Below are 19,461 nucleotides of genomic sequence, written 5' to 3' on the forward strand. Positions count from 1 at the left end.
TAAAAGATATTTGACAGAAGAGTTTTTAATTCATGGAACTAGGCAGGTGATCTACAAGATGATTAAAAACATCCTGGGGGAAGGCAACTCCCAAAACTGCACTTATATAAAAAGACCAATGTTTAGACCATTTGCCAGATGGTGAGCTGTCATATTTACTCTTCTCAGAGATTAGAGTAGCAATATCAGCCTTTAAGCTTTGCCCCTCAGTAAGAAATACATATGTTCCCATATGGAGTAAAGTTCAAACAAGATAATGTACATTTCATTTACCCACAGTTGTGGCAGCCTCTGCATAAAAACATGTTTTAAAAATAAAGACAATAGCACAGCCTCAAAAATTAATGACTCTTTTGCTCCCTTCTTTCTTTCATATAGGTGAGGATATTATTCAGCTACTAAATATAAAGTGTCTTTGGTAGTACCATCAGCCGAGTACTATAAACCCTGAAAACAGTGAGGATCAACACCTCTAAGATGCTCCACCGAGGGCTGAAGAACAACTTATCTCCTGCACTGCCATTTCTAACAGCCACAGACATGAGACACTCTTTAGCCTTTTCAGAGTTTTTGAGTGATGCACATTATGCTGGAATAGGCAGCTATTTTTTTCAGCCTGCAGAGCTTCTCTTCTTTGCTCAGATTTTAATCTGTCTCATTTCTAATGAATAACACGACTGTGCTGTATTATAGAGCTTTCTGGAGAAGGATTGCTACAATATCTTATATGCCAGGAAAAGTCAATGTCTTGGCATGCTCTTTATGAAATACCTAAACTGAACAGCTCAGATACTCTGTCTTATTCTCTACCATGTATCTGATAGTCAAGAGGTTATCAATAAATCTACACAAAGCTGGGTAACTTTGACATGTTCTGCCTTCTAAATACCTGAATGTCCACTTGAAGCACTATAGATGAGCCTGACCTTAACTATGGAATCACTGATGGTGAAGGTGAACTAGAGGATGTCAACTCCCAGCATCATAACATGTTGGCAAAACTTGTTGATGCCTGTTAGTGTGCATGTCACTTACTGAGATTGATGCCACTTCCAAACCTGTTCAAGGCACAAAATTTTAAAATTAATTAAACTTGACTGTTAGAATGAGAGATCATGTTCAATCAGTATTCAAAAAACCTACTGTACTTGGAAAATCAGATGGAAACTGTTTCATTGAATTGGAAGTCACATATTGCAATTTTTTTTTGTCCTGCATGCAAGACACAAAAAAGTTGGAAGCAGAAGTGTTATTGCTGATACAATTTGTCTGTGCGTGTTTAGAATTTTTAAGCATTTAAGTTGATGTACAAATGCATATGCTTTAACATCCCTTTCTGTAAACACAAAAATGAGTTTTCAAGATGTCCATAAGCCTAATTTTATCTTTCAGCTGTGATTCAAAGAGGCTATGGTCAATGCAGTAGAAACTAAGGTGTTACTGGGAAAAATATAAAATATATTTCTGCAAATCATACCAGATTTTTCTCCTTTCCATCACATAATCATCGATTTCATTAATTTAAACTGTGTTTATGAAAATAAAAGGTATTTCAGTAAGCAGATACCAGTTTACCTATATGAGGTTTACATCTTGAAGAAAAGAATGAACATATTTAGAATTGGATAGCTATGTTCTATGTCTAACCTAATGTCTATTATGTCTATGTGTACCTAATGACAACTAACCTTATATTTCAGTCAAGAAGAAGAAATTGTCTGGATAATTTCTTATTTGTTATTTTACTAATTTGTTTTGAAGAAGAAATCAAGAGATTAATATATTTTTAGTTGAGTCTTCTGGTCTTCCCTATAAAACAACCCAGTGTGTTCTTGACGCACAGAAAAGTTAGAATCACATCTAACTTTCAGCCTAAGTATATATGCTTATATGAATTTTTCTTGTTATTACATTATCTATAGGTTAAAATAGTTCTTCCTTCATTATTGTTAGTCAAAAATGTGGACTTCACTGATAACACATACTGGAGTCTCTTCAACCCCACATAAGAAATGCAAACTGGCTTAATCTGGGCAGACACAAATGGTTTCCTATAAAGATAAACTTTACCCATTAATACTTTACATATTCCAGCTTACATTTCTAGATTGTGGGAATAATAAAGCCCACTTAATTTACCTTGCTCCAGAACTTTTCCAGCTACCTTCAGTAGTCTAGTCTTACACAGATCAATATCCTTGCTTTAATTTTGTTTGAGTTTTTTTTTAATAACAGTTTACTAAGATTTTTGTAACCTGTTTTACAGATATTTAAGTGTTTACAGGATCATGGCTTTGATTGTATGTCAAATGTACTTAGTGCCAGCAACGATTTGACCATCACCATTTAAAAATGCTTTCTCCTGCTGTTCAATAATTTATTGCTCGTTGCACTGCGTGGTAATGCTAAAATATAGTTTTAATTTTATGAGATGCCAGGAGTCTAATAAATCATTATAGTAAGAAAAGGTGGTAATAGGTTATAAAAAAAAGGTTATAATTTTTTTCCTTTTTTCACCCTATAATTCATATGAAATAATGCAAATGATGTAAGCAAAGAATTCAATCTAAAATGTGTAATGAAGCTAATGGAAAGAGGTTCAATGCTTTTGCTACATTTGTTTACCTTTGCTACAATAATTTGCCTTAAAATGGTCCTGGTTCCAAGCCTCAAGAATTGTCACACTTATATCACTAAGATTGGGGCTTTAGGTACAAATATTAAGCCAGCAACAACTTTCTTTACTTATTGTCACTATTGGGAACTATTAAAAATATTTACTATACTCATGGACCTTCATTGACTTAAGCAGGACCAGGCCTTCAAAATGCCATTTTTTTAATCTTATTATGCAATGGAATGTAATAATATGTCATTCTAACACAAATTTTGTTTCATTAGCCCTCTTCATCGGAAAAAAAAAATTGCCGCTTTCTTGTTATTCCTCAAACAGCAGCACATACCTTAAGCTTCTTTACACTTGTGCAGGGATCATCGGAAAAACTCTCAGTATCTGAAATCTCGATGTCTTCACCATAAAGGACGCCAGTCAGATCATTCCTCACCTGTCAGAAGTTGAGAAAAAGGCAAACTAGTGAACTGAGATTCAGTGAGAAGGAAGCAGATGGACTATATTTATCACTGTGATGACAAGTAACGATCTTGAGAATGATATATGAACCTGCATATCTTTTTCCATTTTGTCTAGAATCTGATCAAGGCACTATTCCTTTATGACCATAATCTACTATCAGTGGCTATACTATGCAAGAAGTAGTATTGTGTGTGGTGAAGAGTTCACAGTAGGCTCCCACTTTGCACCACGGGGATGGATAATTCTCCTGTATTTCCTAGGCTGTTACGACCAAAAACTTTGTTGCAGCCAAGATGATGTTTGAGACTCTATAAAGGCAAAAGACTCATTAAGGAAAATCTTACACATTCTCAAGTACTGATTTGAAACCACTGTCAGCTGGTCCTAGCACGAATCAGCAGAGCTTAGTTTCCAGCATTTAGGGACTGATAAAGCTTAATGAACTCCTTTGAGCCCTCCCTCTCTCTTAGACCATGCAGCAGCAGGTGGTATAGGTTGTTTAAAGGTGACACATACAACCATGTACCAACAGATTTTTGCACCTATTTTTTTTTAATAGTGGCAAGACGGTCCTCTTTGAGCTGTGTAATAGCACAAAGAAGCCAGATAACATAAAAGCAATCTGGCTTACCGATTTAAGGGGTTTGTTTCATATAAATACTTCAAGGTTTTCTGTCTTAATCATTGATGGTTTTCCTCCAGCCACATGACTGCAAAACTAGTTTCACATTACTATTCCTAATAGATAAGCAAAAATAATTTTAGTCTGTAACATGATTACAGACTGAAATGAACAGAGTGGCACACCAATTTTAAGTTAATAAAATTATGATCACGTTCATGGCACTGATTATCTATTTAATTTGTTTTTAATGACAGAAATAGGAGAAGTAAATCACAGTGTAAAACAGGTATCTCAAAAGCAAACACAGAAAATAGAAGATGGAAGATATGTGGTATTAAACATGAAAATTTAGAAGCCTATATATCATATGAAGATACTTTCCGATGACCCTCTGTATGGGTCATTTCCTGACAATCATTACTACAACAGCTGCCTTAATTACTTCTTCCATGACCTTTATGTAATTTTATCCCTTTTAACCATGCTTTAAAATCACTAAGACACATTTTTACATTATAACCTTTTACAATTAAAACAAACAGGACATATAAGTAACTTTTAATTTAAAAAATAGTTTATCTTAAAGAAGCAAATCAGAATGGTCAGTTCACCAACATTTTAGTTAAAACTTTTTATCTTTTTGTGATGTTATCAGTTTTTAAGCTAATTCTGTGAAAATATATTCACTGACAAAAAATGATCAGTAATGACTCCTTTTTCTGCTAGTTTACTAGTAAAAATGAATTATTATTATTTTAGCTCCAACAAAGCCATTAACTGCTCCTTATGATACAGGTTTTTCTCAATAAAAAGAAAAACTTTTTTTCTGAAACAAACCATTAGTGATACCAAAAGAAAACAGACCTCTCTTGATCATAGTTTAGCTAATGTCCAAAACCCTTTTACCTAGTATGAAAGTTCACTAAAACTATCATTTGCTACTGACAAAAAGTAATATTTTCCTTAGCTATCAGCACTGTACTTTCCAAGCAAATGTGTCATATGCTTCTACCCCATACTGTCCTACTTTCTTCTGTAAAAGAACATTTTTAGTTTTAGATTTGCTTTTCTGATATTTTCTTGATTTTCTGCTGAAACCTATTCTAGTCATTCTTTTAATCTAAAAAAAGACTAGTTTAATATTATTCAGCTACTCTGAGCAGAAAACATGATTTACCCAAATACTCTTTAGTCAAATTTAATCATTATTAACGTGAGAACCGTGATAAAAAATTCCACATTAAATATTATTAAAATAGATTAACACTTATAGATAGGCTTCAATGGTAGGCATAAAGCTGACAATTATAAAAATTACGCTTCAGACTGTCTACTGACTTGCTGTGACTCCCTCCTTTCAGAATTCATTCATGAGCTCTGCAACTGAAGAATACAATTGCATACGTTTGGGTTTTTTTCTGAGTAACATGCATTTAAATTCAGCCATTGAGGAATTTCTCTAAAATGTCCTGGCTCATCTGCTAGAAGCCAAGTCCTCTGTGGCTTTCAGAGCTCATTGAACTACTGATCAACCTCCCAAAAGACATACCTTACTAGATTTTTATGCCAAAGAAGTTGAAAAACCTTTTCCTTCACTGCTACGATCACATATTTGATATTTTCCAGATGCATGCGTTGTGGAGATTTTGCCAAAGAAAGGTGATTCTTTCCCATTACCCCAACAAGATACTAAGAGCTTTATAAGCATTTACAAGGTTTACACTGGTTTTCTAGAAGGCAATTTTTTTTCCCCTTTCAATGCTCTAACCACTAGTCTGACACATGTCATCTTGTGCCTGGTCTGGGGTATTTATACTATATTTCCCAGTCTTTGTTTCCTCTTTCCATACTTTTATTTTCACCATCCTTAGGGTCTTTTCTTCCTTTATAAATACTCTAAATATATAATGGAATGGAAATTTCTGGTTTTCTTTCTACAGAGGTTATTAATTTCTTTCAAATAAATTTAACTACGGAATCTTCTGATTTGGATTTGGGTCCAAAGTCAGAATTTGCAAAGCCTCACCTCCAGTTCGAGAGATGCCAATTCCTGTTGCAAACATTCCGATTTTGGACGAAATTTGTGAAACTCAGAACACAAAATTATGGATATTTTGTTTTAGCAGATGCTTGCAGTCCTGGAAAGTGTGATCACCAGCAGTACAAGCAGTTTTAGAGCTCAGCAGCAATTGTTTCATTCCAGCAACTCCAAGTAAAGAGAATTATAGAACTACTATACTTCTGCTTCTTTTTTGTGTAAATAGGATAATTTCAACTTGAGAAATTTGCTGTAGAAAATTGTAACAAAACTGCATTAAGTTTTTGTGGGGAATCCACAGCTCCTAAGTAAATATTGCGCTGACTTATAATACAGAAGCAGTGCAATTCCATGTGATTTTATTCCCTCATTAACAATTTAATGAAGGTTGCAGATCTATATCTGTTTATATCAACTTTGCATACCTTGAAGACAGTAATATTTTATTTTTCCAAAACAGGAACTACCAAACCTGATCATCAATAAAATTGGAAATTTTCACAAATCACTGCTCAGAGACCCTAGTCCGTCTCTCAGAGACCCTAGGTGGTAACGCAGAGAAAAAAACATCATTAAAATAAAGACAATTTTACTCTGCCTACAAAGATGAAATCAATATTTTGCCAGACTACATATTTAATCTATGTGTGGTCAACTTCAAAACTTACTGGGGTGCAAATACTAAGGAGCAAGCTCCAAAAAAAAATATGAAGGGTTTGTGTCATGTGTAAGGGACACATTTGCAGCAAGGAAAGGATGGCACAAGAGAAAGTGGGATGCAAGAAAACTGCTTTTTCCCTCATTCTGCCAGAGCTCCTCTTTCACTCAGCTCATGACTGAAAGGTTTTAAAGTTTGCTACCAAGTCTGGCTGTATCTTTTTCCTGTGAAGTGGATGGCAACAATACTTGCCTACCTCATAGCTGTTGTATCAGATTCAGTGATGTTTGAGAGGCAAACAACAAAGTCCCTGACCCTGCACCTGGGAAGGAAGAAATACAGGGGTTTTGAGGAGTCAAGAACTTGCACTGCCAATGAAGAAATTAATTTCTTTAATATCTAGCAAACTGAGAGAGTAGATAAAATAACTAAGTGGATTATAAAAAATAATGAATCTAGAGGAGATCAAATTGCGACACTCTTGTGCTCTGTATCAGGAGGGGTGGGTGAAGGTTTAAGGAAAGGAAGTAAATGTTGGGGAGCAGCATGGGCTGGCTGCCCCATAGGGAAGAGGGATGCAAGTGTAATCACAGAGCCCCTGGGCCAGGGATCTCACCAGCCAACAACCCAGCAAGGGGAGCCTTGGAGAGAATAGCCAGTTTCAGCCATGAGGTGACACCTCCATGCAAGGTCATAGCAATAAGGCAGGTCCAGGGAAAAGCTGGGAAGTCCATCCACAAGTCTGGGACAGGACGGGGTCTGGTGAGAACAACCAGAATCAGACACAACCCGTGATTGCTGGGCAGATCCATACCAACAAGACAGATCTGGGAACAAGCCAAGACATGGATCCAAGCCAACAAGGTCTGTGCCAGGCATGGCTGTGATGGAGAGAATGAGAAACCAACACTCCCACAGCATCACTGGGGCACAGACCGATGGCACCAGGCTGAGCTGAAATAGAGTTATGGACGATGAGGTAGTCTTGGGGGGCTGGTCAGAAAGGCCTTTAGATGCTCTCAGAGCCCCGGCACTGAATTCTGGTTGGTTTTTACTTCCTATGTGAAGTATGTATGATGATTCTCTGCATACAATATATAAATGATCCCGTACCTCACAAGGATACAAAAGTTGCACACACGTTGATCTTGTTTTAGGTGAAATGAGAATTCTCACTTCAGTTGGAGCAAGCACCTGCTGACCAGTAGTAAATAGTATCCATTTGACCACAGTATTTCATTTTTTTTAAGCCAATTTTATCCTTTTTTTTTCTCTAGTAAAATAGTAAAGAAAGGTGATATTCCTGATGAATTGTCACTCTAGTGATGGTAGTTTGGGTTCAGGGGTCTCCACTGACCAAGGTTTCAGACTAGGTTTCAAAATATATGCTCAAAGGCACAGTTCATTCAGTCAATCCTAACTCTGCCAGTTATTTACTAAATAAATTTAATAATTTTTAGATTAATAATACTACTTTGCTTTTAACAGATATTTCCCATGACCTTTTGGTTCACTAAAGCTGCATGTAAGTACAGCAAACTAAATCCTTGTCATTCAGAGCAGTTTAATCCTACCAGATGCTGACCATAAGAGACTCCTAACAAATGAGAACTGGTCAGACCAGATGGATTACACAGTCAGATATTTTACTAAGATTTCCTGCTGCCCAAAGTATACTGTGTACTTTGAAATGATGTGATGTAGGAGTTTCAGTACAGAGTTATAAATATATGTGTACAAAACAAATGTTTGAATGATAAGAAAAAAATACTTCCTCACTACATGGACAAAATGTAAATTGTGACTAATTGCATGGGACAGATTACAGTTTCTGGGATTAGTAGAGATCTCACCATATATGATGCATTACAAGCAAACATAATTATCCTTATTTTCATTCCAGTGAAACAAACACATTACTCACATTTAGAGGCTTAGAAGCATTGAGTGAAACTTACTTTCAAGAAACACTCTATCTGGATAAATTAGAGAGACACACTTTCATTGATATACACCTCATTTAGGACTATAAAAATGAGATGGGGTAGAACCTTATTTGAAGTAGAGAGAAAATGCAAAACCAAAAGATGAAGCATAAATAAACCAAGAGGAAAGAGTAAAATATTATTTTAGCTATAAGTAAGGTGTCCCTAATTTCCCCCAAATTCTCTAAGGTAAAAAAATTAAAGTAAGAAAATTTCTTTCTCATGTTTTTTGGTCACAGTGGCTAAACATAATCAGGAACTCTGATGTTAAACCTACCAGCTGTGTGTAAAAAGAATTGATAGGAATGTAGAGTCTTGTGGTAAGGGGATGTTAATTAGGGGGCTTTAAGGTGACTTACAAACAGTTCAAGTTAGAAAGGGATTTCTCTGCAAGAAAAAGATAAAATCCATTCATCTTATTAAGAGGTGGATCACTTGCTATCAGGTACTGGAAGACACCAGCATATTACAGTGAAATAAAAATTTAACTAGGGAAAAAAACCAGGGATCTGCACTATGACAAAATATGAACAGATTAAATTCCACTTAATCTACAAGCATGCAAGGAACATGCTCAATATGTTCAGCAGGACTTTGTTTGGTCTGAAAAAAAAAGTTCTCTTCAATAAGATTGGACACTAAGACAAGTTAACATACAACTCAGTAGTACAGAAGAGAGGGGAAAAAACACAGTACATTCCTTACAGGAAAAAAATGCATAACGTATTGTCAAGCTATAAAAGCAAGGATTGAAAATTAATGATATATGCTATAAGAAATAATATCTGTTCACATGAGGAGTTCAGAAGTACCAATGAATAAAATGAAGGAAGAAAATATACACAAAATATACTTCTGGATCCTTCAGTGTGAGACACTATCTACAAAACTGAGGGCAGTGTGGTTTCTGATGGCTTCCAGGTAAATAGGACAACCATCCTTCTACAAGTTTATCAGACTTGACTCTTACAGATAGCAGAACAAAAGCAAAGGCTCTGGAGGTTGTAATATTATACAACAGTAATTTTCATGTCTGGTATTATGAAAGTAAATAGGGGTCATATTGGGAATAGATTATTTAATAATTCATAAACCAATGCCAGAAGTGCAAGTAATTAAGCAAGCGTTTAGAACTGCTTGTTTATTGAAGCAAGGGAATGCAACAGGACTACTGAAAGTTGGTGCAAGAAGCATTCAAGTGACTAGGAGCGCTGAAATACTCAACATTTGATCTTGGAGGGAATGTGGAGGCAGACAAATAAAGGCGCTCTATATTATTATGTGTGGAGTATAATCAGAACATATAAAGCAAAATATAGGCTATACCTGCATCTTTTTCTGAAAAATAAAATTTCTCAGGGTTTAGACTATGTGTTTAGAGAAAAAAATACTTATAGAAATTTTAAAAAAACCCAACAACTACTTAGAATACATAGTAAAGCTGCTTTACATTGGTGAATTTGGTCTAGATCAGGAAATAAGAACAGAAAAAGAAGAAAAGTCTCATGGCAGCAGAGAAGAAAAGAATAAATCACAGCCTAGAAAAAGAAAATTAATTTCTTTTGAAACACACACTGTTACACCACCCTCAAAACCATTTCTGTAGTAGTCTTCATGTAGCAAATAGACCATTCAACTACCGAGCCAAAAATTAGGGACTCAACATCTATTCACATTATTACAGGTGGACAACACATAGTAGTCATTAGTAATTTTTATATACATACACATTTCAAGCACATTTATTATACTCTGGAAGAGCCTATTTACTAAAACAATTCTAAGCAGAATTCATTGACAGGGATAATTCAAACAAACATGAATGACAATTAAATATTGCTTAAGAAAATGTTAGGGGCCTCTGGTGGTCTAGTGGTTAGGGTGCAGGACTCTCACCGCTGCGACCCGGGTTCGATTCCCAGTCCCCCGGGCAGATGGAGCTCGTCAGCCCTGTGAGGCAATCCATCTAAGAGAAGGTCACTCTAAACAAACCTACGTCCTGGGGACCTCACTGCCACTGTCCAAGCTTGCTCGGCCCCAGCAGATGAACCTCAGGATTAAAGGGTGGGCTCAGTTCAGCGCACGCTGGGTCTCACCTAAAAAATCCACTGCGCAGGCTCGAAGGGTCAATGACCTTTCCCAAATCTTCGCTCGCGAAGACTGGCCATTATTATTATTAAGAAAATGTTAACAGTGTGAAAAGAGCTATTATTTAGAATTACAAAAGGAAGTGCCTTTATGCAAATCCTCCTTGATTAGGTAGAATGAAAGCAACAGTAACATTTATACATTTACAGTCTCTTCATCCATGAAGGATGAAATAGTTTTTATTCCAACACTAACTAGGAAGGATGTTACCTGGATGTTGGCAAAGTTAATGGGCATTTCTAAGGAATGAGTCATCTCATCCATAAATATATGCCTGGAACAGGTGAGAAAAATTGCACCCTGGAAAAGCCTCTCTTCTTTCTCCATTAACCATAAATGGAGCCTAGATGACTCTCAGATATAGCAGCTGAACTGTAGCTGAATTCCAGGCCTCAAAATCTAACCTGTCTCAAAATGCCGGTGTACCACTGGCATCCACTGAAACTTAGAAGCCTCAGAGATCTCTTACTCTCATGAAAGGTTCTCAGGGCAAGGTCAGAGCAGTGGGCTACCTTCCTGCACCTATTCTTAACCTGACCACCCAACAGCTGAGGGAGAACACACAGGTTCCAGCCACCTCTTGGCTGGTAGAGGAGGTTTGTAAAAATCGAGAGATTTTTGAAAAACCTGGAAGTCTTTATGTATCTGGGATTTTTTTCTTTCAGAAACCCTGGGCCAAGTTTGAAGTTTTACCATGCACTCAGTTGCTGTACCAAAGCTACAGCGGTTTACTAATGGTTTAATCACATCAGGCTCAGGGGACTATGTCAACATTTATGAAAATCTCTGCATCCAGGAGTACGTATTGTTATCAACTGAAAACTATGAATGCAAGCCTCAGTGGGAAACTAAAAAAGAAAGAAACATTTACCTAATATAAAAATTGGATGACATTTTGAAGAAAGGGAGATTATAGAACCTGTGAGAATACAGATGATGAGAAATTATTACAAACTTATTTCAGAAATCCTCAAAAATATCAATCCACATTCCTCAGGCTTCCTAAATGTTGAAAGGTCAGCAATATCAAGCTTAGGTTTAATTCCGTTCTGTGCCTGAACTATGGGAGTTATTTGCCTTTATTACAACACACAGTGGGGTATTTGGGCTTTAGGCGTTTCAGGAGTGGAGGTTTGCATAAAGTTTGAGAACAGTTTAATAAAGCTTTTCATTAACTTACTTTCACGCAGCAATGCGCTGCTTCAAACAGTTTTGGTTAAATCAACTTTGTAAAAAAACCCTGTGGTTAAAATATCATAAGTCTCTATTTTTTATTTCAGATGAAAAATGGTAAAAAGACGTCATTTTAGGGTCAAAGGTCATCACATTACAATGTTGCCCAAATGATAATACTATTATAAATAGACAAGAAAATTTTACCATATGAACCATTCTTCAGCCCCATGTTCCTTTCTTCTGGAAAAATACAGAAGTTACCTTCTAATCTCTTCTGAGTCAAATTGGTTCTGCTACATTAGAGAACTAAATTGGATGCTAACTTAAGTGATATTACTGGGCAGAGACAAGTAGTAATAAGATTTTAAAAATAAATATTCCTCTTTCTCTCCATTGTGTATCATTTACATTCAAAGAACCTTTTTCACTTGCACTTGTCTATTAAATTGAGCCATCCTTTTTGGTTTTCTTAAGACTGGAATTTTGTAGCACATTGTTGTAAGGACTGTAAACTTAATCCATTTGGAAACTAAAGTTAGAAGAAACTAAACTGAAGGTACATGACAGTCAAGTAATAATGCATTTCTTAGTGTTACATATTGAAAACTCATACTAATGTATAATTTTCCGAAGTAACTTTTTGAGGTCTTTAAAGTAGGAATAATTAGTCACTGATTGATTTTCTTCTGTCTCAGATGCTTACTAATACCATTCCTGTAATCACTGGGATTATTATCTGAGGAAACAACTGGTTTACAAACTTAAAAGTCCATTTTCTGCACATGCAAGCACTGCTGATCTGATCATTCTGTCAAAATGCTTCAGCATCAGCTCTCTGTGCAGACACAACATTTGGTTTATTTATTTTTATAATGCAAAAAATGAAAATAATTTCACAAATATTTCAAAAGTGCAATTTTTTTTTTTTTGCATCTTCTCTGTTTGTGAGACACAGCAAAACATCAGCAGCTCAGACCTTTGAAAGTAGGATTGTGAATCTGATTATAATAGTTGGCATCAAGAGTCTGCACTCACCCATCTCTACTGGAGGAACTGAGAAGTTATGAAATCTTGAAAAACTGAGATACTGTCAGTGTTACAGGAAATGTCTTTTCTTCCTGCTTTCAAACCCACAACCCAGAAGAAAGCTGAAATTCACAGCCTTAGTAGTGGCAGTCTTCATAATAGGAACCACATCCTTTCCTTTGGATCTCCTCGAAGTACTCCATATTTCAAATAATAGACATACTATCTCACAGAGTAGCTGAAAGGCTACGTAACCTAGGATATGGGGGGGGAAAACATCATCCCCAGTTCAATTTTATTGTCATTTGATCTGCAAGAAAGTTCAAATGGCCAAAGACAATTAATACTTTTCTATTTGGGAAATTTATTATTCAGTTCAGTAACCTCTGAAAAAGTGTCACTTCAGTGTATAGTTTCAAGAATGTTCACAGAGCCTCCTATGGTATTCATTCAATTAAGACAGTTCTCCATGTCTTTTGAAGACATCCTGTAGTGACAGCTTAATGCTACAACTAAAACTTTTGTAAGATACGGCTGTTCCAGCGTTTAACTGTATGAAAAATAAATGCCCTAAAAAGTATTTTCATCAGTTGTGGAACAGTCAGAATGCTTTAAGAATTAGTCCTTGATGTCTTAACTCTACCCAAACAAGCATACACATGATGGAGTATTCTATCTCATCTGAAACTACTATACTTGCTTGAAGATAGGTCTTAGATAAAACCATGGACTTGCTAAGAAATTTGGGCCACTCACCAGGTTACCCTCTCAAACAGATTCTACTAACTAAAGATGAATTTTTGGTTCAGGACAGTACAGGAATAAGCAGAAAACAAATACATAATCAACAATTATTTTTAATAAAGAAACAGAACAAGACAGATGTTCAAGCATCCAAACTCTTCTGTTTCTTAAAGCAGTACATTCATATGTAAGATTTTCTATGCCAAGACTTGTTCAATAAAGGTTGTTAATCACCTCTTTGAGGAAAAGACATTAACCTTAACACTGAAGCACTGATTTCTGCAGATGCTATACCTGCAGGAAGAAGCAGCAGTCTTGTAGGAGCTGTATGGCAACTATGCACCCAGCTCTTAATCGTTGTAGGAAACCTCACTTGAGTCTACCCATCAGTGAATGCTTCCTGAAGAAATGTCTTTTATTTTACTGCTCTGTTTCCAAACAAAACAAAAAAGAAGAGAGGCAATCCTAGAAAATGTAAAAAAAAAAGAAATGAAGTGGATCATGTGGAAAATTAATGGTATCTAACATTTAGTGAGCATGATAATGCCACCTATGGTCTCAGAAAAAAGTATAAAACTGAAAATAAAGCTGGCAAAATTAATAAAAGACCAGGCATACAATTTTAACTACTTATATGTATTTTGAAAATGTGTCATGCAAATCATCAAATTGTGATTTCTGGGAAGCACATGAGGTTGTCCTGTTCCCTCTTCCTTATATGCAGCAGCAAGTTGAAGTTCAAGGCTGCTTAAAGGAGTGTGAGAGGAAGTTGCTAAGAGTCTGCAGCAGAAAAAATAATTGGTGTTTAAATGGCACTCCCTGGCATAAAAGGAACAGCAGTAGTTGCTATCTCCCAAGGAGAAGAAATTTACAGACTAAACTATCATTTTTGCTTCCAATCTCTCTTTGTCTCTCCCCACCAGTTTCCCCTAGAAACTGATACTGGCTCTGTCATATATTACAGCACTGATTTTCCCAAATTCATCATAAGAGACATGACTGTCCTCTGCTAAAGGCTTCAGAGAGTAACTGCTTCTGTTAAAAAAACCAAGCAACTAAATAATGTGTAGAAGCCATAATCAAATTCCTCTTTGGAAAGCAGGAATTTAGGTGAGTTAGTTAATAGCTCAGTTAACCCATGCCAGTTAATTTAATCAGGTTAATATATACCATGCTAACTTTAAATTAAATTCACTTTTTAAGTTAAATTAAGGTAAAGCAAGCTAAAGTAGTGTCACTGTTAGAGCATTTTCATCCTATTTTCTAGGACTACTAGATGATTAAACTTTATTTGGGAATTTGGGGATTATCCCTTGGTTCTCCAAGATTAAAGAAAATATGAAAACTCTATTAACATCTCTTTTAATATTGAAGAAAACCTTGCAGCAACATTTCCTGCAATGGCGTATGACTGTTATTTCACACTTTATTTACTTCAGAATCCTCAGAAGGATGCCATATGGTGGTGATAATTTACTGTACTTGAGCGTCTCAGTTTGGTTCACATACTTCCTCCACTGAGATTTCAATTGTTGGCTGAAGCTGTACTGCAGTTACCTGTGAAAAGTCCTTCTAGAAAAGAGATTTTCCTCTGGCTCTTGTACATATCTTTTTGAATCCTTTAATACCTTTGTTAATTGCCCTTTGACAGATTTCTGTGTTCTAAAATTTCTTCCTTCCAGTATCTTTTCTTGAAACTTCCTAAAGCACAATAATTCTTGGTATATCTCATATCAAGTCCTTCATAAATAAATTCTGCACATTATTTTATGTTATTCTCAGTGAGATTCTGAATAGGCATTGTGCTACATCTTGGCATATTGTCTTAAGCAGCCTTGTGGGGGTTGCACTCATTCTTACAGCAACGTAATTAAAAAAACATGGTGGCATCTTTTCACTTCATTAGTTTCAATTTCTCTTTTTCTGCAGTCAAATCCTCCAGGACCACATTAATACAAGCTATTTGGTTTAAGAAATTAAAGCAAATTTTATCCATGACTGGAAAATCATACAAAAATATAAACAGTTTATCAGTACTGTCTGAAGAAGACAGTAAGAAAACAAAATCTTCTAGGTTGCTAAGAATTACTTGAAGTGTTTTATACTACAAATTAAGGAAGCAGTTTCAATCTGTGTCTTTGGGCAACTTGTTGGCAACTTCAGATGGTAAATATGTGTGTTTGCTATCGACTGGTGGTCATCTCATTGACCATGTGTGCTAATACTTTTTACTGTTGCTGTCCTTGGAACTCACAAAACACCTGCAATCAGACTTTACCCTTCTATATCCCAACAAGAACTAACAACAATCTGGTATAAAAAATGTTTGGTACCTTTATAAGCGTATGTAATGCTTCCCTCTTAGGAAGGAGAGAATCCTTGTAGCATTATTTAGGGAAACACATTTGACCTCACTGGAATTGGACAATCTCTTTAAAAATAATTTTTATCTATTGCTGAGTTTTATACAAATTCCGTGTCATTTGTTTCATGTTTTTAATTGGTCTGAAGGATAATGCCCATTTAGCAATAAAAAAAACCCCAAAACTGTAACATTAATAGCCTGTAAGGAGGGATCCTTTAAACCAGAAAGAGATCTAGAAACACAGGCAATAATCCCAGTAGTCCACACAAGCAAACTCTGGCAAGAAGCTGGGACTGCGAGTTAGGAGAAAGCCATTAATTTTGTTTAAAGGATGTTCTCTTTTTTACAGAACATTTCTGTTAAAGCTCTGCAGGCATATTTGAATTTAGATGTGTGGATCCTGCAACCTGAATAATTCTTTAAATTGTCATCTATTTATTTATCTTAATGCTCAGAAAATTTGACAGATAATATCTAAGAGTGTAGGTGTTATTACAGGATTCAGGAAACTGATCGTCCATCACTAATTTGTGTGAATAAATGTTTAAATATTGATCTATTGACATGGAACCAGAGTCCCCTTCACATTGTATGAACACATCAAAGTAAGGGAAATACAAAAGTTATTGCTGACATTTGGGTCTAAGAATGTATATTAGAGAAAGGAGGAGGGGAATCCTCCCTCTTTCTCTCCCTGCCCTGATTCCCTACATCACCAGATGAAGTGATACTCATAAGTAATGGCCCTAAAGAAAAGGAGAAATGAAGAAAGTGAGAATATCTTACAATGCAACACATCTCTTAGTTTCCAATTGTTTCTCCAAACTGCTATACCATAGAGTTTAATAGATTAATTTTCAGTTTTACAAGAGGAAGTGGCATGCAAGTGTCTTCATATGGTGTCATGGTGTGAAAAGAACCTACAGGAATTGAATAGGGCATCTTACTAAGGCCTTTTATCCTTGCGAGAAATAACAATATACAGAACGGAATAACTTCCCTCAAAGAAGCTGTGCTCGATTCAGGGGGTACTTAGATTATGTAAAGGGTGGAGCCCTTGCTGTGAACATCTGTTTCCAAAATGTGCTCTCCATAGCACAAGTTTGCTCTCTAAAGCAGTGACTTTCTCATTCACTGTTAAAATGTCACCTTCATATTGAAGGGGCACTTTAAGTGTGTGTCTTTTTTTTTTTTTAAATATCTACTATGGGCAGCTTCCTTTCATCACAGAAAAGGTCAGCAAGTTTGCAGCACTTGTTTGTAAAATAAAAATGTGTAACATCTTCAAGTTTGACAACCTTTTTAAGCACTTCACCATGAGAAAACCAGTGAACTTCTATGGGCTACAATGAATGTTCATGGTCATCCTCCACCTCATTAGAGAGTACTGTAAATATATTACTATTTAAAGGTATTTTTACATATAAAATTAACCACATCGATAGCACCCTGGAGGACTTCATAGACTTTTGGCTCCAGCTGCTTTGCTGCAAGAGCTTGTCTATGGCTGACACAGCAAAGGAATTTCATGTGTGAAGCTAGCTCTGCAACTCCCTAGAATACATTTTTTGTCCCAGCTGCTCCATTAGTGGTTACACTTACATGATTTTTCCATAAAACATTACTCTCATTAAAGGAGTCATTTACTGCCAAGAATGTATCTTCTGCAGTACATTTTTCCTTCAATAGCTTACAAAGAAGTACTTCTTTATTCGTTTCATTATTGAAACAGAATCTAGCAAATACCTGAAACACACTAGAAACATCTGTATTTTCACCCAGCTGCACCAAACCTCCTACACTGTATGCTTTGTTTTAATATCTGATTTTCAACTCTTCAGCAATTCTTTAGTGCATCTTTCAACAGTATATGCTGACAAAGGAACGGACTTTTTTGTCATATTGTTTTCCATGTATCATTTCAGCTATTTTCACTACAACAAGAAGAACGGGTGTTGCCCTAATAACATGGGCCTTTTTGTCTTTTCCTATAAAGAAACATCAGAATTTGATTTTAAACATTTATCATTATGTTTAGTTATGTAAAGTACTGGACAGAGTATCACATGACTTTAAATATCACTTGAGGCTTGTTTTCATGTTCTGGATGCTTAACTTCTCAATGTCTTTCTAATTGCAATGTCTTCATATGCTATCAACACCAAACATCTCAAGGTAGAAAATAACTTTAGAGAAAGGTTCACTATTAGCAACCATAGCTATAAATCTCTATTTCAAGTTGTAATTGGGGTGGGGTTTTTTGGCTCGCTTCTTGTCAGATCTTGTTAGCTGATCCTTGTTTTTATCCATAACATAGCTGATGAAAAGCTCATACTAGCAGGAGAAAAATGCTGGCTTTATCATTTTCTTCTTGTTCACTTCTACTGGCATTATCAGTATTATCTTTGATCTGCAGTTGCTTTGCAGGGATCTTTTTAAGCCACTTGTCCATTTTGTAGTTTAGTAAAACTAGATAATATAATCCATAAATCCACTTAACTGTGGACAGGCAAACTGTAATACATCACAATATGCTGAAAAGTGAATGAATGAGTGAGCATGCCCAACCCCTCTCAACCCCTCAACGCTGCAAAGTACCCACTTTTCCCTCAGGACACTTCATGAACCCTACACGACCATATGACACATGGATCAACTAAATGCACCAGTGTCAATTTGCGTACTAAATATTAGTAAAGCTTAATTTCTTTCTTATTTTTGATATAAAAAGAAATATAAACGCAAATTTAGCCATTTTCTTCCTGCACCCCAACAGATCATCCACTGGGGTGCAGACACCTCTATCTGGAGATCACTGCTCTGGGGATCCTTAGCCCTACTCACTCTTTTGCTGGGCACAGTTCAGAGTATGCCAGCATGTATTGGATTGCAGCATGGATTGAAAGCAGTCTGTGCCCATCTGAAAAAAGACGTGCACTTCAAGATATATGCCTAGCAAAAAAGACATATGCTTACAGTACCTGGAGTACTGCTAAAGTACCTACTCTCCCAAAACTGAAGATAGCCAATTCTATCCAGTTTTTCCACTAAAAGCAATACTAAGATAAAGCTCCAACTTTAGATGAAAACTGTAAGATTGATTTGCAATTTGGAAATAGACTGTACAGTTAGAGGCTAAATGAGCTCTAAGATGGATTAAGACAGAACTGAATCTTGATGATACAGTCTGTACATGATAAATTACCTACTTAAGGAGATTTTCTAACTCCCATCTCTTTAATCTAGCAGACAAAAATACATAAAATATGGTGCCTGGAAGTTAAAGATTAAATAAAACAATTTTTTAAATGTGTATCATTGGACATTAAAACAGTTACAAAAATAGAGTAAATTTCCCAGATTTCTAGTGTTCTTGAGTATGAATACATGCAAAACAACAGGATTATACATATATTAATTAGATTCTGTAGCATTTTTCCTTATCAAACCAAGAAACTCTGTGCATTTTGACTAGATATAACAAAACTTTCATATTTTGTACTTACTGGCATCCGGTCTAACTCTTTCACATATTTTCACCTTGGTGTCTGCATTGTCAAAGTGATAATAAATCCCTGCAAAAAGTAGATCTATTTAAGATC

At 35.8% G+C, this 19,461-nt stretch overlaps 1 protein-coding gene across 2 annotated transcripts in view; it reads right to left on the reverse strand.

Moving 5' to 3' along the window:
* The window catches only part of GABBR2 (gamma-aminobutyric acid type B receptor subunit 2), a 475,771-nt gene that overhangs the window by 247,171 nt on the left and 209,139 nt on the right, over positions 1-19,461 (reverse strand). For both annotated transcript variants that reach the window (XM_017813300.1, XM_017813301.1), the window contains exon 4: positions 2,964-3,065. In XM_017813300.1, coding sequence (XP_017668789.1) covers positions 2,964-3,065 — 102 coding nt within the window. The remainder of the gene's footprint in view (positions 1-2,963; positions 3,066-19,461) is intronic.

This window comes from Lepidothrix coronata, unplaced genomic scaffold (assembly GCF_001604755.1).
Source record: "Lepidothrix coronata isolate B3197 unplaced genomic scaffold, Lepidothrix_coronata-1.0 Scaffold40, whole genome shotgun sequence".
NCBI lineage: Eukaryota > Metazoa > Chordata > Aves > Passeriformes > Pipridae > Lepidothrix > Lepidothrix coronata.